The following is a 15,527-nucleotide window of genomic DNA, read 5'->3' on the forward strand; positions in this document are numbered from 1 at the left end:
AACGCTCACCATACGGGGTCCTGATTGACGGCCTCATCGAAGAACAGGATGTAGAGGCAGAAAAGGCCGACCAACAGGGCGTGGAGCGTGGACACAGTCCTACAGAGACACACAAAGGAAAGGTTTTAATCACACTTGACAGCAGTGTTTACAGTGGTTTGCTTCTCCCGTAGAACCATGCCAAGTTGAAACAATCGAAACGGAGCGATTGACTGCTGTCAGTCAACCAGACGCTGTGTGCCATACATCTAAAGATCTCCTCCAGCTGGCTGTTCTCTTGACAGCCCGCTGAAATGAGCAAATTATCGCTGCTATCTTCCCTCCGTTTCGTTCTGCATACACGGACATTAGTCATTTTGAGTGGCAGCTTACAACCTGCTCTCCTGCTTCTCCTGATAAGACATTTAACAGGGAAATGTCTGAGGCGCCACTGCGAATCCACTGGCTATATTCAACATACTGCCTGTTAAGAATGGCTATTAACCTTTAGTTTGACATTATTGTAACTGTATGTATAATTGTACTTAACAAAAACAAATGACTCAGTGAATAAATGACTATTACAGAATGAGCTGGGGGGGCATATTGCAATCAGTTGTCTAAACGATTCTTGAACAAATTAGTATTTTGAGTTCTTTTCAGTGACTCAGAACACAGCGCGACCAGCACAGTTCGATTCCTAAACAAATGACTCTTACGAGCTAGTTCTTTGTAGTGAATCAAAACATACAGTGCATGCAAGGGGTCTTTATAGTTGGTTCTTTTTAGTGAATCAAATCCATACAGTGCAACCAGATATCTAAATGATTCCTAAACAAGTGAGTCTTTTGAGTCAGCTCTTTTTAGTGAATCAGAACCAAACAGTGTGAACAGTAACCTGATGATTCTTAATAATCAAACGACTCTTATGAGTGAGTCAAACATCCAGTGCAACCATTTATCTCCAAAATATTCCTAAATTAATGTGTGTTTTGATTCAGTTATTTTTAGTGAATCCAAACCACACAGAGAAACCAGGTTCATCCGATTCCTAAACAAATTACTTCGGAGTGTTTTTTTTTTTTTAGTAAATCAATAGTGCGACCAGTTGTCTAAATGATTCCTGAACAAATGAGTTATTTGAGCCAGATATTTTTAGCAAACCAAAAACACATACCATGCAACCAGTTATGTTTGAATGATTCCCAAACAAATGACTCTTATGAGTCAGTGAATCAAACCAATTGTGTCTAAATGATTCCTGAATGAATGAGTCAGTCCTTTTTAGTGACTCAGAAACATACAATGAGTCTTTTTGAGTCAATTCTTTTTAATAAATCAAAACTGCACAGTGCAACCAAGCTAGAATGAATCCTAAACAAATGATTCTTATGAGCTGATACGTTTTAATGAATCAAACAAATACAGCCATTTTGTACCATTTTGAAACACTGAACATCTACAGACATATCTGATCATAAGACAAAAAGAACAAGCATGCTTCGTTACCTTGAGTTCCACTCGATCTTCTGTTTGTGGGTGAGTTTGAGGAAGCCAGGGCTGATTCTGGACGACGCCCAGGGGCTCACGCTGTGAAAGAGCCACTGGAAGGTGCAAAAACTCACCACCGAGATGAGCAGGATCAGCTGGCTGAAGGGGTCCATGGCCACCCGACCCCACTGCAAAAAAAAAGAGCAGAGGAGACAATTGCAGTTGCTTTACAAAAAGACATGAACATCAATGTCCTGTTGAGATCACACAATGGAAAAATCAGTCCAGGAGAAAAGTAAGGTAAATGTTTAACAGACATGCCCTCTGCCATTACGGTGTTAGTGAGGAGAAACAAATGAGGCCATCTCACGTTCATAAAAGTAAAACAGCCTCTCACACATTTTATCTAAAGCATAATTGTTTGATGATATTAATGCTGCCAGGAATGATGCAAGAGTTTGTTGACCATTCCAAAAGACTGTCCAAAATCTCAGATGTTACGCGTCCTGGTTACACAACTGTAAACAGCAGGCTTCTTTTGTAATAAATGACAATACATACGTAATCCTTGATGGCAGTAATGTGTATATACACATTACACTTAGCATGGATCTACCTTCTCCTAAAGATGAAATCATACCTCTGACATTTATAAAAAAATAAAAATAAAAATAAAGACAGTTTTAACAGTTCCTCTTTCAGTCTGGCTCATTGTGCACCAGAAAAACAAGTCTGTCCCCTTTGAAGCACATAAGGAAGCAGTGATCCATAATGATAATCCTTTGGCCAAAATAATCACAGCATTCCAGCTGGGTTTAGCAGGAGTAAATCGGCACAAAAAGCAAAAGACAGACACTGCATTCATGCTCACCTGAGCTTTTCTCACTTCCTGTAACAAGGGGCTTTAATGTCTTCCATATATGGTCGTTCATTAGAAGAAGAAGAAAGCCACAGGGTTAATGTTCAAATGGTCGGTTAGAGGATAGGCCATATCAGTATTTGAAGTACTTGAGCTAGTTTTTTTTAACCTTTCATTTGTAAACAAGCATTTCATTCACTGGATATATACAGTGAGGAAAATAAGTATTTGAACACCCTGCTATTTTGCAAGTTCTCCCACTTAGAAATCATGGAGGGGTCTGAAATTGTCATCGTAGGTGCATGTCCACTGTGAGAGACATAATCTAAAAAACTAAAATCCCAGAAATCACAATGTATGATTTTTTAACTATTTCTTTGTATGATACAGCTGCAAATAAGTATTTGAACACCTGTCTATCAGCTAGAATTCTGACCCTCAAAGACCTGTTAGTCTGCCTTTAAAATGTCCACCTCCACTCCATTTATTATCCTAAATTAGATGCACCTGTTTGATGTCGTTAGCTGCATAAAGACACCTGTCCACCCCATACAATCAGTAAGAATCCAACTACTAACATGGCCAAGACCAAAGAGCTGTCCAAAGACACTAGAGACAAAATTGTACACCTCCACAAGGCTGGAAAGGGCTACGGGGAAATTGCCAAGCAGCTTGGTGAAAAAAGGTCCACTGTTGAAGCAATCATTAGAAAATGGAAGAAGCTAAACTTGACTGTCAATCTCCCTCGGACTGGGGCTCCATGCAAGATCGCACCTCGTGGGGTCTCAATGATCCTAAGAAAGGTGAGAAATCAGCTAAGAACTACACGGGAGGAGCTGGTCAATGACCTGAAAAGACCTGGGACCACCGCGGAAGGTTCCCCTGCTTAAACCAGCACATGTCCAGGCCCGTCTTAAGTTTCCAATGGCCATTTGGATGATCCAGAGGAGTCATGGGAGAAAGTCATGTGGTCAGATGAGACCAAAATATAACTTTTTGGTCATAATTCCACTAAACGTGTTTGGAGGAAGAAGAATGATGAGAACCATCCCAAGAACACCATCCCTACTGTGAAGCATGGGGGTGGTAGCATCATGCTTTGGGGGTGTTTTTCTGCACATGGGACAGGGCGACTGCACTGTATTAAGGAGAGGATGACCGGGGCCATGTATTGCGAGATTTTGGGGAACAACCTCCTTCCCTCAGTTAGAGTTAGAGAGATGAAGATGGGTCGAGGCTGGGTCTTCCAACATGACAATGACCCGAAGCACACAGCCAGGATAACCAATGAATGGCTCTGTTAGAAGCATATCAAGGTTCTGGCGTGGCCTAACCAGTCTCCAGACCTAAACCCAATAGAGAATCTTTGGAGGGAGCTCAAACTCTGTGTTTCTCAGCGACAGGCCAGAAACCTGACTGATCTAGAGAAGATCTGTGTGGAGGAGTGGGCCAAAATCCCTCCTGCAGTGTGTGCAAACCTGGAGAAAAACTACACAAAACGTTTGACCTCTGTAATTGCTACTATACAAAATATTAACATTGACTTTCTCAGGTGTTCAAATACTTATTTGCAGCTGTATCATACAAATAAATAGTTACATAAAAAAAAATCATACATTGTGATTTCTGGATTATTTATTTTTTAGATTATGTCTCTCACAGTGGACATGCACCTACAATGACAATTTCAGACCCCTCCATGATTTCTAAGTGGGACAACTTACAAAATAGCAGGGTGTTCAAATACTTATTTTCCTCACTGTATACAGGGCTTGACATTAAGTTTTTTGCTCACCAGCCACTGTGACTAGTGGTTTTCCAAAGTTACTAGCACTCAGCATTTTCACTGGACACAATTTTGTCATTAATACCATGGGTAAAAACTGACATATAGATATTTTTAACATCTCATAATTTGGCAGCAGGTATATTAGGCTACTGTCACTTTAAGACCTGACGCATGGATCCATTATACTGTTACACATGGGTTTTCTTTCTCAACTGTTTACGTTCACTTTAGGGCGGCATGTTTAATCGAAATCGAACCGCAATCGCGATTTGGGTTATGTGCGATTATGAAACCGCAAAGGCTGCGATTTTAATTAAATAAATAAATGCCCAGCATGTTAGTGAAGAGCAGGGGCCTATTGCACAAAACTAGGATAAGGGATTAAGCCGGGATATCTTGATGATCTTGTCATCTGTATGCGAAATTTAGTACACCGCTGTCGTGTAAACTTACCCTGAAGGCACACTCACACCAAGAACGATAATGATAACGAAAGATAACTGTATATTATCAGATAAATTGAGCCAGGATCACCAAGATATCCTGGCTTAATCCCTTATCCTAGTTTTGTGCAATAGGCCCCAGCTCTGTGATCAGGAGTAAACGCTGCTCTGTCTGAAAAAAACTGCGAATTTGAGTCGCTTATAACGTGCGTTTGGAAAAACAACACGCGTCAAACATCTACACAAACTAGTAATGTGAAGTAATGTTCATAAACCTGTTGTCCAACAAAATACGTTTAAAGCCCCGTTTTTCCTGATTTTTTTTAAGCTTTGATTGCGTTTACACTGTGCAATATAACGTGTTCATGTTTCGCGTGTAAAAAAACAGTATTTTTCACACAATTTACTTATCTGTAAACCGCTGTTTTCACCGTCCTACAAAAGGGCTCGAAGATTTCCTTATCCTATGAAGTCCCTCCTTCAGAAATACGTAACGAGTTCTGATTGTGCCAGCGGTTTCCGTGTTGTGATTTGACAGCAGCTTAGCGCACATTGCCTGGAAAGTAGGGCTGTAACGATATGCGATACGAAATCGAAATCGCAATACGCAGGTCCACGAACCTGTATCGCGATGTGAGAAGGCAGAATCGCGACACACCCCTTCCAACTCCCAGAATTATCCTTCCTGTCCAGATCCAATGCAACCACATTTTTAAATTACTAGTATTATTTGAAGTTAACATTATAAAATACGTAGACCTACACCACAAAACTAGTTGAGGATAAATTCTTTAATTTTATCTGTAAGCGTCCTCCAATCACGTGTGATACCTTAAGCTTTCCAATCATGTGACGCGTCACGCAAGCTAGTTGAAGAACGCGAGGAAACATGGCAACCAAGCCAGAGATCGCGGACCCTCCTAATACTTTTAAGTCAGCAGTATGGCAACATTTCGGCTACCCGGTGGAGAACAAGGATGGCAATCGTGTAGTTGACAAGACCCACACAATTTGCCGTAAGTGTCTCAAGAAGCTTCCCCAACCGGCTGGCAATACAACCAACAGGCAGATGCATACATCCCGACATCAGTTTAGCTCGTGCACAGAAAACAACCCAGCAGCAGCAGCCTACACTGCCTAGTTTATTCCAAGCAAAGTTTCCAGCCAATTCAGATCGAGCACAAAAAATTACAGATGCAATTGGAATTTTTAATTCACTGGATATGCGCCCTTTTTCGGTTGTTGAAAACGAGGGATTCAAGTATTTACTTAGTGTGCTCGAGCCCCGTTATGCATTACCGAGCCGGGCGTATTTCTCTCAAAATGTGCTACCAAAACTTCTGGAGAAAACAAAGGCTAAGGTGGAGGAAGGGTTGAGTACTGCTGAATCCATCGCAATCACCACCGATGGATGGACGTCCCGTGCCACAGACAGCTATATGACCATAACCGCACACTATATTACGGCCGATTGGCAAATAGCAAACCCCGTCCTCCAAACACGCGCTGTGTATGAGAGCCATACAAGAGACCATTTATCGGAAATACTTAAAGAGGCAGAGTTCTGTTTGTTTTTCAACAGTATTTTATTACAAAGAAAACAGAAGTGTTATAGCTTTGGCTATATAGTTTAATTTACTTAGGTATTTTGTTAATAATTTACATAGTTAATATTGTTATTTGGTGTTCAGTTTATACAGGTTTTTCAAATGTTATTTAATACATTTATTTTTTTTCCCTCAAAATATCTTTTGAACTGTTTTGTCAAAGCCCTCCCCCCCCATATCGAGGTTTGTATCGTACCGTGGGTCAAAAATCGTGATACGAACCGAATCGTGGGTTTGGTGTATCGTTACAGCCCTACTGGAAAGGTCACGCCTCTTACCATAACGGGGAGATGCATGCGCTCAAAGTACAGCGTCCCTGAAGGCCAAACAAAGGTGATTTGACTCCGGGATGAAAATAACAGCGTCTGAACGACATGGCGACAAACACACTCTACAAACGCAACCGAACGCAACCATAAACGCAACACTTCCTCTTCTCCACGTGGGAGAGCAACAAGACCACGCCCCCTTTTTTGTGTATTCTTGTGGGCGGAGGTTAATCAACAAACTGTTCTACTGACGTCATCAAAGCAGGATGTACAGGGATGTAGTCCAAACCGGCCGTTCGCTGTAGGCTTTGAAAGGGAACTTCTGTTAAATAAAATATCTCGCTTGACATTGAACTTTGAGCTTTATAATTTTACAGGTATTATTTATGCTCTAACAGCAACATTACACAGTAACTAAAGTTTGAAAAATGGGATCACGAAGAATAGGACCTTTAATATGTTAAGACTGACTTCATAAAGTCAGTCGAGCTTATGTGGCGTCACAGAATTTCAATCAGCACTGCATACTTCATTATTATGAAAATACCCGAGAAGGCTTGAAGAACTCAAATACACCATATCTTGTCGCAGAAGTATTATCTTCATGTCTAATCAGTCAAAGCATTTCTATCTTCCTTTTCTCAGCCAACAGCGTGAGCTTCATATCAGGGAATTCCTGAAAATTATTACTTCTCTGAGGCGTATGTGGAGTTTCTGCTCGAGGGCGCCCTCTGGCTTCCAGTGTGAATCTTTTGGGTAGAAAATAAGAAAAATAATACTTCTAAATAAATGTATATGACAATCCATATGTTTTTCTTCAATGTACAGGTTAATCCCCACAGTGGATGCATAAGAGGCTCATATTTCATATTAAAGACATAGACTTTAAGAAATTGATATCACAGATAAAAAGATTTAAGATAATTTTTTTACAATTAATCCTTAGACCTTTCTACTGATTTTTAGTCGTAGGCTGTCTGCATACTAACAGGTAACCCATAATTTTTTAGTTTTCTGTAACCTAAATATTATAATTATTTTACTGCTATATTTATTCTTAAATGCTCTATTTAAATTTTTTAATAATGAATGTTATTGTAATAGTAATATTTCTTATTTTATTTAGCAATAATAATAAAACAATCATAATTATTATTTGTTAAATTAATAAATAAACACAATGTTATATACACACACACTTTTCATTTGTAAAAATAAAAAAATAATAATAAATCACAATTTTAACCAGAATACCAATTAGATATTTTCCCCAAATCATGCAGCCCTAGTTCACTTAAAACATAACTGTTTAACTGTTCATGACTGTTTACATGAAAACTCGCTGTAATTTTAAAAGACCGTAATTTTGTAATTATTTTGTGTGTATTTGACTGTTTAACAGCAATAAGCTGCTAAAAAGAACTCAATTTAGTGCTGAGAGATGGCTTTATGTGCGTGCACTTTGGGTGCGAGTACAAAATCTACAGGAATGAGTAAAAATATTTAAGAAATTCAAGCCCTGCATCACGAGGAGGTTTGTGTGTCAACTCGCTGTCAGAGAGATGAGAGAGCGAGAAAGCGCAGCTGGTTTCATGTATTGTCTATTCTGTGGAAAATTAGTATTGGAAGTTTAGATATTTCAGTATCGATGTGTATCGGGGGGGGAGAACAATATTTTTGACAACACTACATTGCAATTTATATATAAAATTCAACCCACCAAAGTGACTACTGTTGGATTGACTGCATTACACATGCATTTGGCAGGCAGACAGGTGTTAATGTCAAGCCCTGTGTGTGTGTGTGTGTGTGTGTGTGTGTGTGTACCCAATGTATACATACTATATATTAAGTGAATCAGAACCACAGAGTATGACCATAGAAATGGGATTCATAATCAAGTGACTCTTATGAGGCGTTTCTTTGCAGTGAATCTTGTGTCTAAATAATTTCTGAACAAATGGTTTTGATTCAGTTCTTCTTAGGGAATCAAAACCACACAGAGCAACCAGTGTCAACCAATCCCTAAACTAATGACTTATGAGTGGTTAATGTAAGTGAATCAAAACCATATAGTGCGACCAGTTGCCTAAATGATTCCTTAACACGAGTCCCTTAAGCCAAATCTTTTTAGTAAACAGTGCAACCAGTTTAAGTGTGTGTGTGTGTGTGTGTGTGTGTGTGTGTGTCACGGTCTGGAAATCTATATTCTAATGATTTTAAATATATTTCTTCAGACATTCAATATATATTTACTCATAACAGTATATTTACACAACACTGATATACTAATATTAGTACATAAGATATACAAGCATGTCCTTGACAACTGGAAATTCCAAAATATGGAATGGAAAAAGCATCATTTTCAAGTGCTCATAACATTTCCCGCTGATCTACTTTCATGACCTCTGGCCCATTACGGCTAATGGAAAACCTGAATCGCACTCTTACCTAAGGCTACAAGGCTTCAAAGGACGATAGAAAAATACAAAACATGAACCCTTTGCACTGAGAGAGTAGTGAAAAGAGACTGACACAGATTTGAAAACCATGAAATTGGAGTTGTGGCTTTTAGACCATGTTTACTATCTTTGAGGTCATCTACACTGTAGTGTATAAAAATATAAAACTTTAGCAGAGATACACATCTAAAATGTACAGTCTTTCAAATACTAATCCCTCGTCTTGTCACAGGGGTGTTTCATTTAGTTAGCCACTCATCCATATCCTGACATGCCTTAACTTGCTCATGATTGCTACAACAAACAAGTGTCCAATTCCACCCCCCCCCCCCACCCCCAACCCCCCCAACATAAGGGTACCAAAACTGCAGGTTTCCCTTCCTTTGACTGGTAGTTCCATCCCAAACTAATGCCATTCGGTTGTGCCAATGTCTATGCTTGGTTAGTTAAGACACTTAAAAGTGGGAATTCACCACAGACAAAATGGGCTGTCTGTTAGTGGTGTAAATCAGACGGTTCATCGTGATACGATCTGTTATCAATATCGATTCTCATAGGCAAAAATGTAGGGCTCAATGCTAAGAATATTTTCTACAGATAACCAAATTATAAGCAATAGTTCAAATAAATACAATAGATCAAAGACACAAAAATGAAATAAACAGTGCTTTTCATTCAAACAGAAGACGTCATCAAATATAAAACAACACTGCATAGTCTTCTCTGTATAAATTCAATATAGATTATTCCTTATTAAAGGAACACGGTGACTTTTTGGGACTTTAGCGTATTCCCTGTATCCCCCAGAGTTAGACAAGTCCATAAATACCATTCTCATCTCCGTGCGTGCCATAACTCTGTCTGACGCACCCACCGCTAGCCTAGCTTAGCACAAAGACTGGAGGTAAATGGCTCCAGCTAGCCTACTGCTCAATAAGTGACAAAATAACGCCAACATTTTCCTATTTACATGTTGTGTTGTGTATTGTGTGTAGTCACATTGTGTACTAAGACTGACGGAAAATGAAAGGTTTCGATTTTCTAGACCGATTTGGCTAGGAACTATACTCTCATTCGTGCGTAATAGTCAAGGAACTTTACTGCCGTACCATGGGTGCATTAGTTCCACAGACATCTTCCACATTTGTTTTTTATCTGTCATCTCTCTCTCTTTCTGTCATCGCTCAGCTAATGTCCGTCCTGTGTCGTGTCTTTTGAATAATGACGTGCACTGGGTGCTCTCTTCTCCCCGTCATTAGTAGACACACCCCTTACTGCTGATTGGCTATCAGTTTGTTATTATACTCGGCCCGAGACACATTTCTAAAGCAGTTTTGAAATAACACTTACCACACCTTTAACTCATATCACATCAAACCGTGCAAATTATTATTGATATACTTTGTTCTCAAATTGTTAATGTTAACATCAGGGGGGTATTCCAGAAAGCAGGTTATGTGACATACCTGGGTATGTTTAAGAGTAAGTTAGCGGAAAAACGGAGGTAACTTTCAGGGTATGTCAGTAACCATGGCAACTCGCTCTCTAAACATAAGAGCAGGTTATGTTCCAGGGTTAGTTTGCTTAAGAGGTATTCAGAAGTGTTTTATATAATTAATATAGTTATTATAACCAAATTCTTTTCAGTTATATAATATACAATAGTATATATTAATTCTAAAGAATTATAATAAGTTTAAATGTTAATTCAATTCAAATATATTTATAATTTATTTTATTTTCATTTTTTTTTTAATTTTTTTTTAAGATTACTTATTAAACGAAAAGATGATTGCACAACCACCAAATAGGTGGCGATGTGCACTAAGTAGGTTATGTAAATTGCCAATAAACAAAAGAAGAAGAGGAAGTAGAATGGGGCGCTTTTTCTGTTGAGAATGTCTTGTGTGATCACGGTTAACATACTCTGAGTTGGCCGAACTTACCCCCGGACTCGTTTTTGGAACCAGCATACCTTGAGTAAGCAAGGTTTGGGTTAATCAACCGAGAGTTCAAGGTATATGTGAAGATAAGTTAACCTTGCTTTCTGGAATACCCCCCAGCATTGCGTGACTACGTGTATTAAGTGTGTTTAGCGTTACCCCTAGATTTCAATTTCCGTACAGTCTAATTTTTTGCTTTTGCCTACGGGTCAATCTCCAGTTGACACTGATGATTGTGGTGATGGTGGACCTTTCTGGATTACGATCCGCCTTCAAAATGATACGTTTAATTATTCCAGCTGCTGTGAGAAAAGGCTATAAATGATCCACCACCTGAAGCATCCTCACATTCGATACTAATACTAGCTGGACTCCTTTATGTAGCTACACAGACGTGGCGTAATGACGCAAAGACGAATGGCGGCAAGCTCGAATTTCCAGCAGAAAACTACCAGTATCACTCAAATAATCATAACACATTATTACAAGCTTACCGTTGTGAATCGGGCTAAGGTTGGAGATAGTTTTGAACACTGGCTGGTTATGTACAAGCTCAAAAAAAAAAAACTTTATCAGTTGCAGTCTAATTTTTTGTGACGATTCAGCACTGGCCCGATCAGGACATTGACTGTTCCATCAACTGTGCAGTCGAAGTTTTAAATATGGATATTTTTCTTACAAAAACCTATTGCTTCACTTCAGAAGGCCTTTATTAACCCCCATGGAGTCGTATAGATTACTTTAATGATAGATCGATGCACCTTTTTGGGCTTCAAAACCAGTAGCGCCATTCACTCCCATTATAAAGCTTGGAAGAGCAAGGATTTTTTTTTATTATAACTCAAATACAAAAGTCAAATACACCTAGAATGGGTAGAGGGCGAGTAAATCATGGGATCATTTTCATTTCTGGGTGAAATATACCTTTAAGAGCATCTAAACAATTGAGTCGATAGTAAGCGTGATTTCAGAACGTGGTCAAAAATATTCAACAAGGTTAAACATGAGACTGTGACATCAGCACATCTCCACATGAGGTGATAGGAGTCAAAAAACATGCTGTGACTAAATTTAGATGTTCTTTATGTTGCAATATGCTCCATGCACACATGTTCACCCACTCAGGGGGAGGGGTGGGGGTGAGTGTATTTAAAGTCCCTATACAGGTTCATGCTGGTTGTGAAGGGCAGGCATCCAAAGAGGTCACGAAGTAACGTATGGCAATGGCTGTGACAACAGGAAGTTCAGCAGTTCTCACAGATGAACATGTGTGATCGCACGTCTTCTGCGGTGTGCGCATGTATCATGAACAAAAAACACAAATGTAAAAGCGTTCAGTAGTGGAAAAGGCAGATTAGCATGCTTTTCATTGTGATGTACAGGTTAATCATGTGGGTGGCGGATCCCAGCATTGATAAAGCTGCATTGCTGGCATGCTTTACTGCATTGAGTAAATGCATCAAATATTAAGAGAAGCAATGAATGAAAGATTAGCTGAGCAAAGCAAGGCTCATAGAGCAGAGGGATGGATGCATGGCTAAATGGATGCTTTAATAAACCCATGAGGAAACTCCACAACAAAAGCAACATTTTTTAGAGTGTTTGCTCATCTGCAATACCGTTTCCTGTCAGACAACATATAGACATTTAGAAGATGTTTATGCATGTAAAACTGCTTTTCCTAAGACATTTAACTGATGTTTTTACACAGCAGATCTCCGGGTCTTTAGCAGATGTACCGGTGCTATCAGTCGAACAGTGAAAATGATTTTTCACAATTAAAATTACAACATCTGCATTTTAATTGGGTTTAAATATAAGATTTTGGTTATATGAGACAATAAAAACAACTGTATGGATCAAAACCACTCCTTCCCTGGTTCAAAAAAATAATTATTTAGATTATTTAAAGACAAATAAACAGTTCCATTTGAAAATGATAATCATAGTCATGATTCAGAAACTCAAGATATTTGTAAACTTATGTTTTTGTCTCGAAAAGTCGACAAAGGAAACGTTTTTCCATTACCTGATGGCTGTCCCATGTGGCCATAACATCAAAACTTTAATGCCAGTTCTCAAAAGTTTTTTTTAAACAAAACATGACTACAAATACTACATTTCTAAAAGCATGGCACGTGTGTTTTAAACTAGATTATTTTTAAAAATATATATATATATTTTCATTGAATGTTTTATACACACACAGCAACCCTCAAAACTGAAAGTAAACTCGAAGGAAGAGCAAAATAAAAGACCCCGGAATAAAGTTTAGAAGTCAGAAACACTGTTTGATGAAAACATGTCAAACACTTCCAGAAAAAAATTATAATTTGAAAAAGAGATAAGATAAGAGAAAGTTAATGATTAAGTCGCAAATGTAAACAAAATATTTCCCTTCATACAGACATGCCTCTTCATGAAGAGTCGATCATTTAAATGTTCAACTTTTGGCCTTTAAATGTCATTTTTTAGCTGTCATTTGTCAATAAAGTCGGTCATTTAACTCCGTCTGGTGTGCTGCATTGAACCGCATAGCTTGTGTAACAAATTTGCACATCTATATTTTTGCTTAGATGAGCATTTTATGAAGATGGGCGCGTGTCAGATATACATCGATAGCACATATTTGATAGCACAAATAAATATTGAATCTCTATTAAAGGTCTCTAAAACATTACGATGGATAGAAATCGACTAGTGTTGTTACCGACATGCCTGCTTTCTTTAGGCCAAATCACACCGCAATGCTGGCTGAAAACACAACGCTTATGCAATAAAATATTGCTTGATATCATGCAATACATGTATTAACCCATATGCTTACCTCTTATCAATCATCAATGGTGTCTGTTGGTTAGTTGTGCATGGTGTCTGAAAACATGGGCTGATCAAAATCCGTGTTTTCTCGTCAGTCAGACACATGCATGATTCTCCTCTCTCCACCACGGCGATATGAAATGCATGATTTCAAAGCAAACATAGAACGGAAGGTCTTTATAGTAATCTCAATCTAAGATGCCTGTATGTTTATAAGCGCGCGTCGCTGAGAACATGTTGAGGATGATTATATGAACCTGATGATGGCTGTATGTGATGGTGGTGAAAGGATCCAATTTCAGCTTCATTCTTAAAGAGATATTCACACAAGGATACTCTGCCACTCTCTTGTGGAGGGATTTGATTCAACAGTGAGTCGAATCTTTTGAATCAGACCAACAAGATTCGCTCGGAGGCCATTTCTGCAGGTTACGTCGCTTACGTCCAGTAGGGGGCGATACGTGAGTGAGTGAAAAATTCCACGTAGTTAGAATTGAGATAGCCTATAAATTCGCAAGTCTTTTTTTCCACTTGCAATTGCGAGTTTTTATCTCACAATTCTGAGAAAAGAAGTCAGAATTGTGAGATATAAACTCACAATTCTTACTTCATAACTCGCAATTGCAAGTTTATATTTACCCTAATGCAATTCCTACTTTACAACTCGTAATTGCGAGCTTATATCACGCAATTCCGAGGAAAATAGTCAAAATTGTGAGATAAAAAATTCGCAATTAGGCCTACCTTTTTTTATTTTTTTATTCAGTGGCGGACACAAACTTGAAGCTTCCCTGGCTTTCCCCCCACAAATGACGGTCATTTTTCTCTATTTGTCTGCTGACGAGTTTATCGAGCTAAAACAACAATAACAGCCTAAATAAATTAGCCTACCAGGTTCTCAAGACAGTTTTACATAGCCTATTCATAATTTTCCATTGTTCTTAGCTAGTTCCATTGAAAAAAATATGATAGGCTATATATATATATATATATATATATATATATATATATATATATATATATATATATATATATATATATATATATATATATATATATATATATATATATATATATATATATATATATTTGATTTATTTGACAGATTTATTTTGAAGATTTATTTGACAACGATTTGTTCACAACAATACTCATTTGCGTGGACATTTGAAATGGAATATTTAAACATTATTTAGTCACTTTATGAACAACTTTTTGGGGACGTATGGTGATGTGATGGTAATAACCATTGTACTTTGATACTTTTAATAAGTGGGCCTAATTTGAAATTGAATGATATTCACCAAGAAAAGAAAAAAACGATTTGGATGATCATCTAGAAAGATTTTAAGCCATTTTTGTCCCACAAAGCTAAAAATAGCCTGGTCAAAAATATATATTTAACTGACACACCATCAGTCATACTCTCCTCTAATCACCTTTCTCATTATTAAGATATTTTTAGGATATTTTCTATTTTTTGTCATTCATATAGGGCCATACTGGATATAGAGTGAAAAGGATTTCCAATGACCTACGGTAAAATTATATTATGCAGTCCCAGTGTCAGAAATTAAACAAAAAAAGGCACAATATTTGCTCTATTGTTTTAATTTTAGAGCCATAATATAAAAAACACCTTTTTATCACTTTTGGTGGCTTTATACCCTTGATAATTTCTGACCTACAGGGCACTTTACAAAAGTGCAATTTTTCCATGTACTTCTCACAAACTTGGGTTATGATTTAACTTGAAGTTTGGTATGCATAAAGTTCACATTATATTGACCAAACAAACAGGTGCGATGTTCACATTTTGATCCCTGCTGGTGGTCAAACTAAAGTCCTTTTCAAGGAAAGTC

At 38.0% G+C, this 15,527-nt stretch overlaps 1 protein-coding gene across 4 annotated transcripts in view; it reads right to left on the reverse strand.

Moving 5' to 3' along the window:
* Window positions 1–14,011, reverse strand: part of tlcd4a (TLC domain containing 4a) — a 28,701-nt gene extending 14,690 nt beyond the window's left edge. Inside the window, exons 1-3 of one of the 4 annotated variants that reach the window (XM_079806013.1) lie at window positions 13,673–14,011; window positions 1,489–1,658; window positions 10–99 (exon numbers count right to left, since the gene is read on the reverse strand). In XM_079806013.1, coding sequence (XP_079662139.1) covers window positions 10–99; window positions 1,489–1,643 — 245 coding nt within the window. In that variant the 5' untranslated portion in view covers window positions 1,644–1,658; window positions 13,673–14,011. Of the gene's footprint in view, window positions 1–9; window positions 100–1,488; window positions 1,659–2,110; window positions 2,302–13,672 lie in introns of those variants that run through there. The other 3 variants (XM_079806015.1, XM_079806014.1, XM_079806012.1) reach the window with 3 other exon arrangements.
* Window positions 14,012–15,527: the final 1,516 nt, after the last annotated feature.

Source organism: Gobio gobio, assembly GCF_949357685.1.
Source record: "Gobio gobio genome assembly, chromosome: 23".
NCBI classification, from domain to species: Eukaryota; Metazoa; Chordata; class Actinopteri; order Cypriniformes; family Gobionidae; genus Gobio; species Gobio gobio.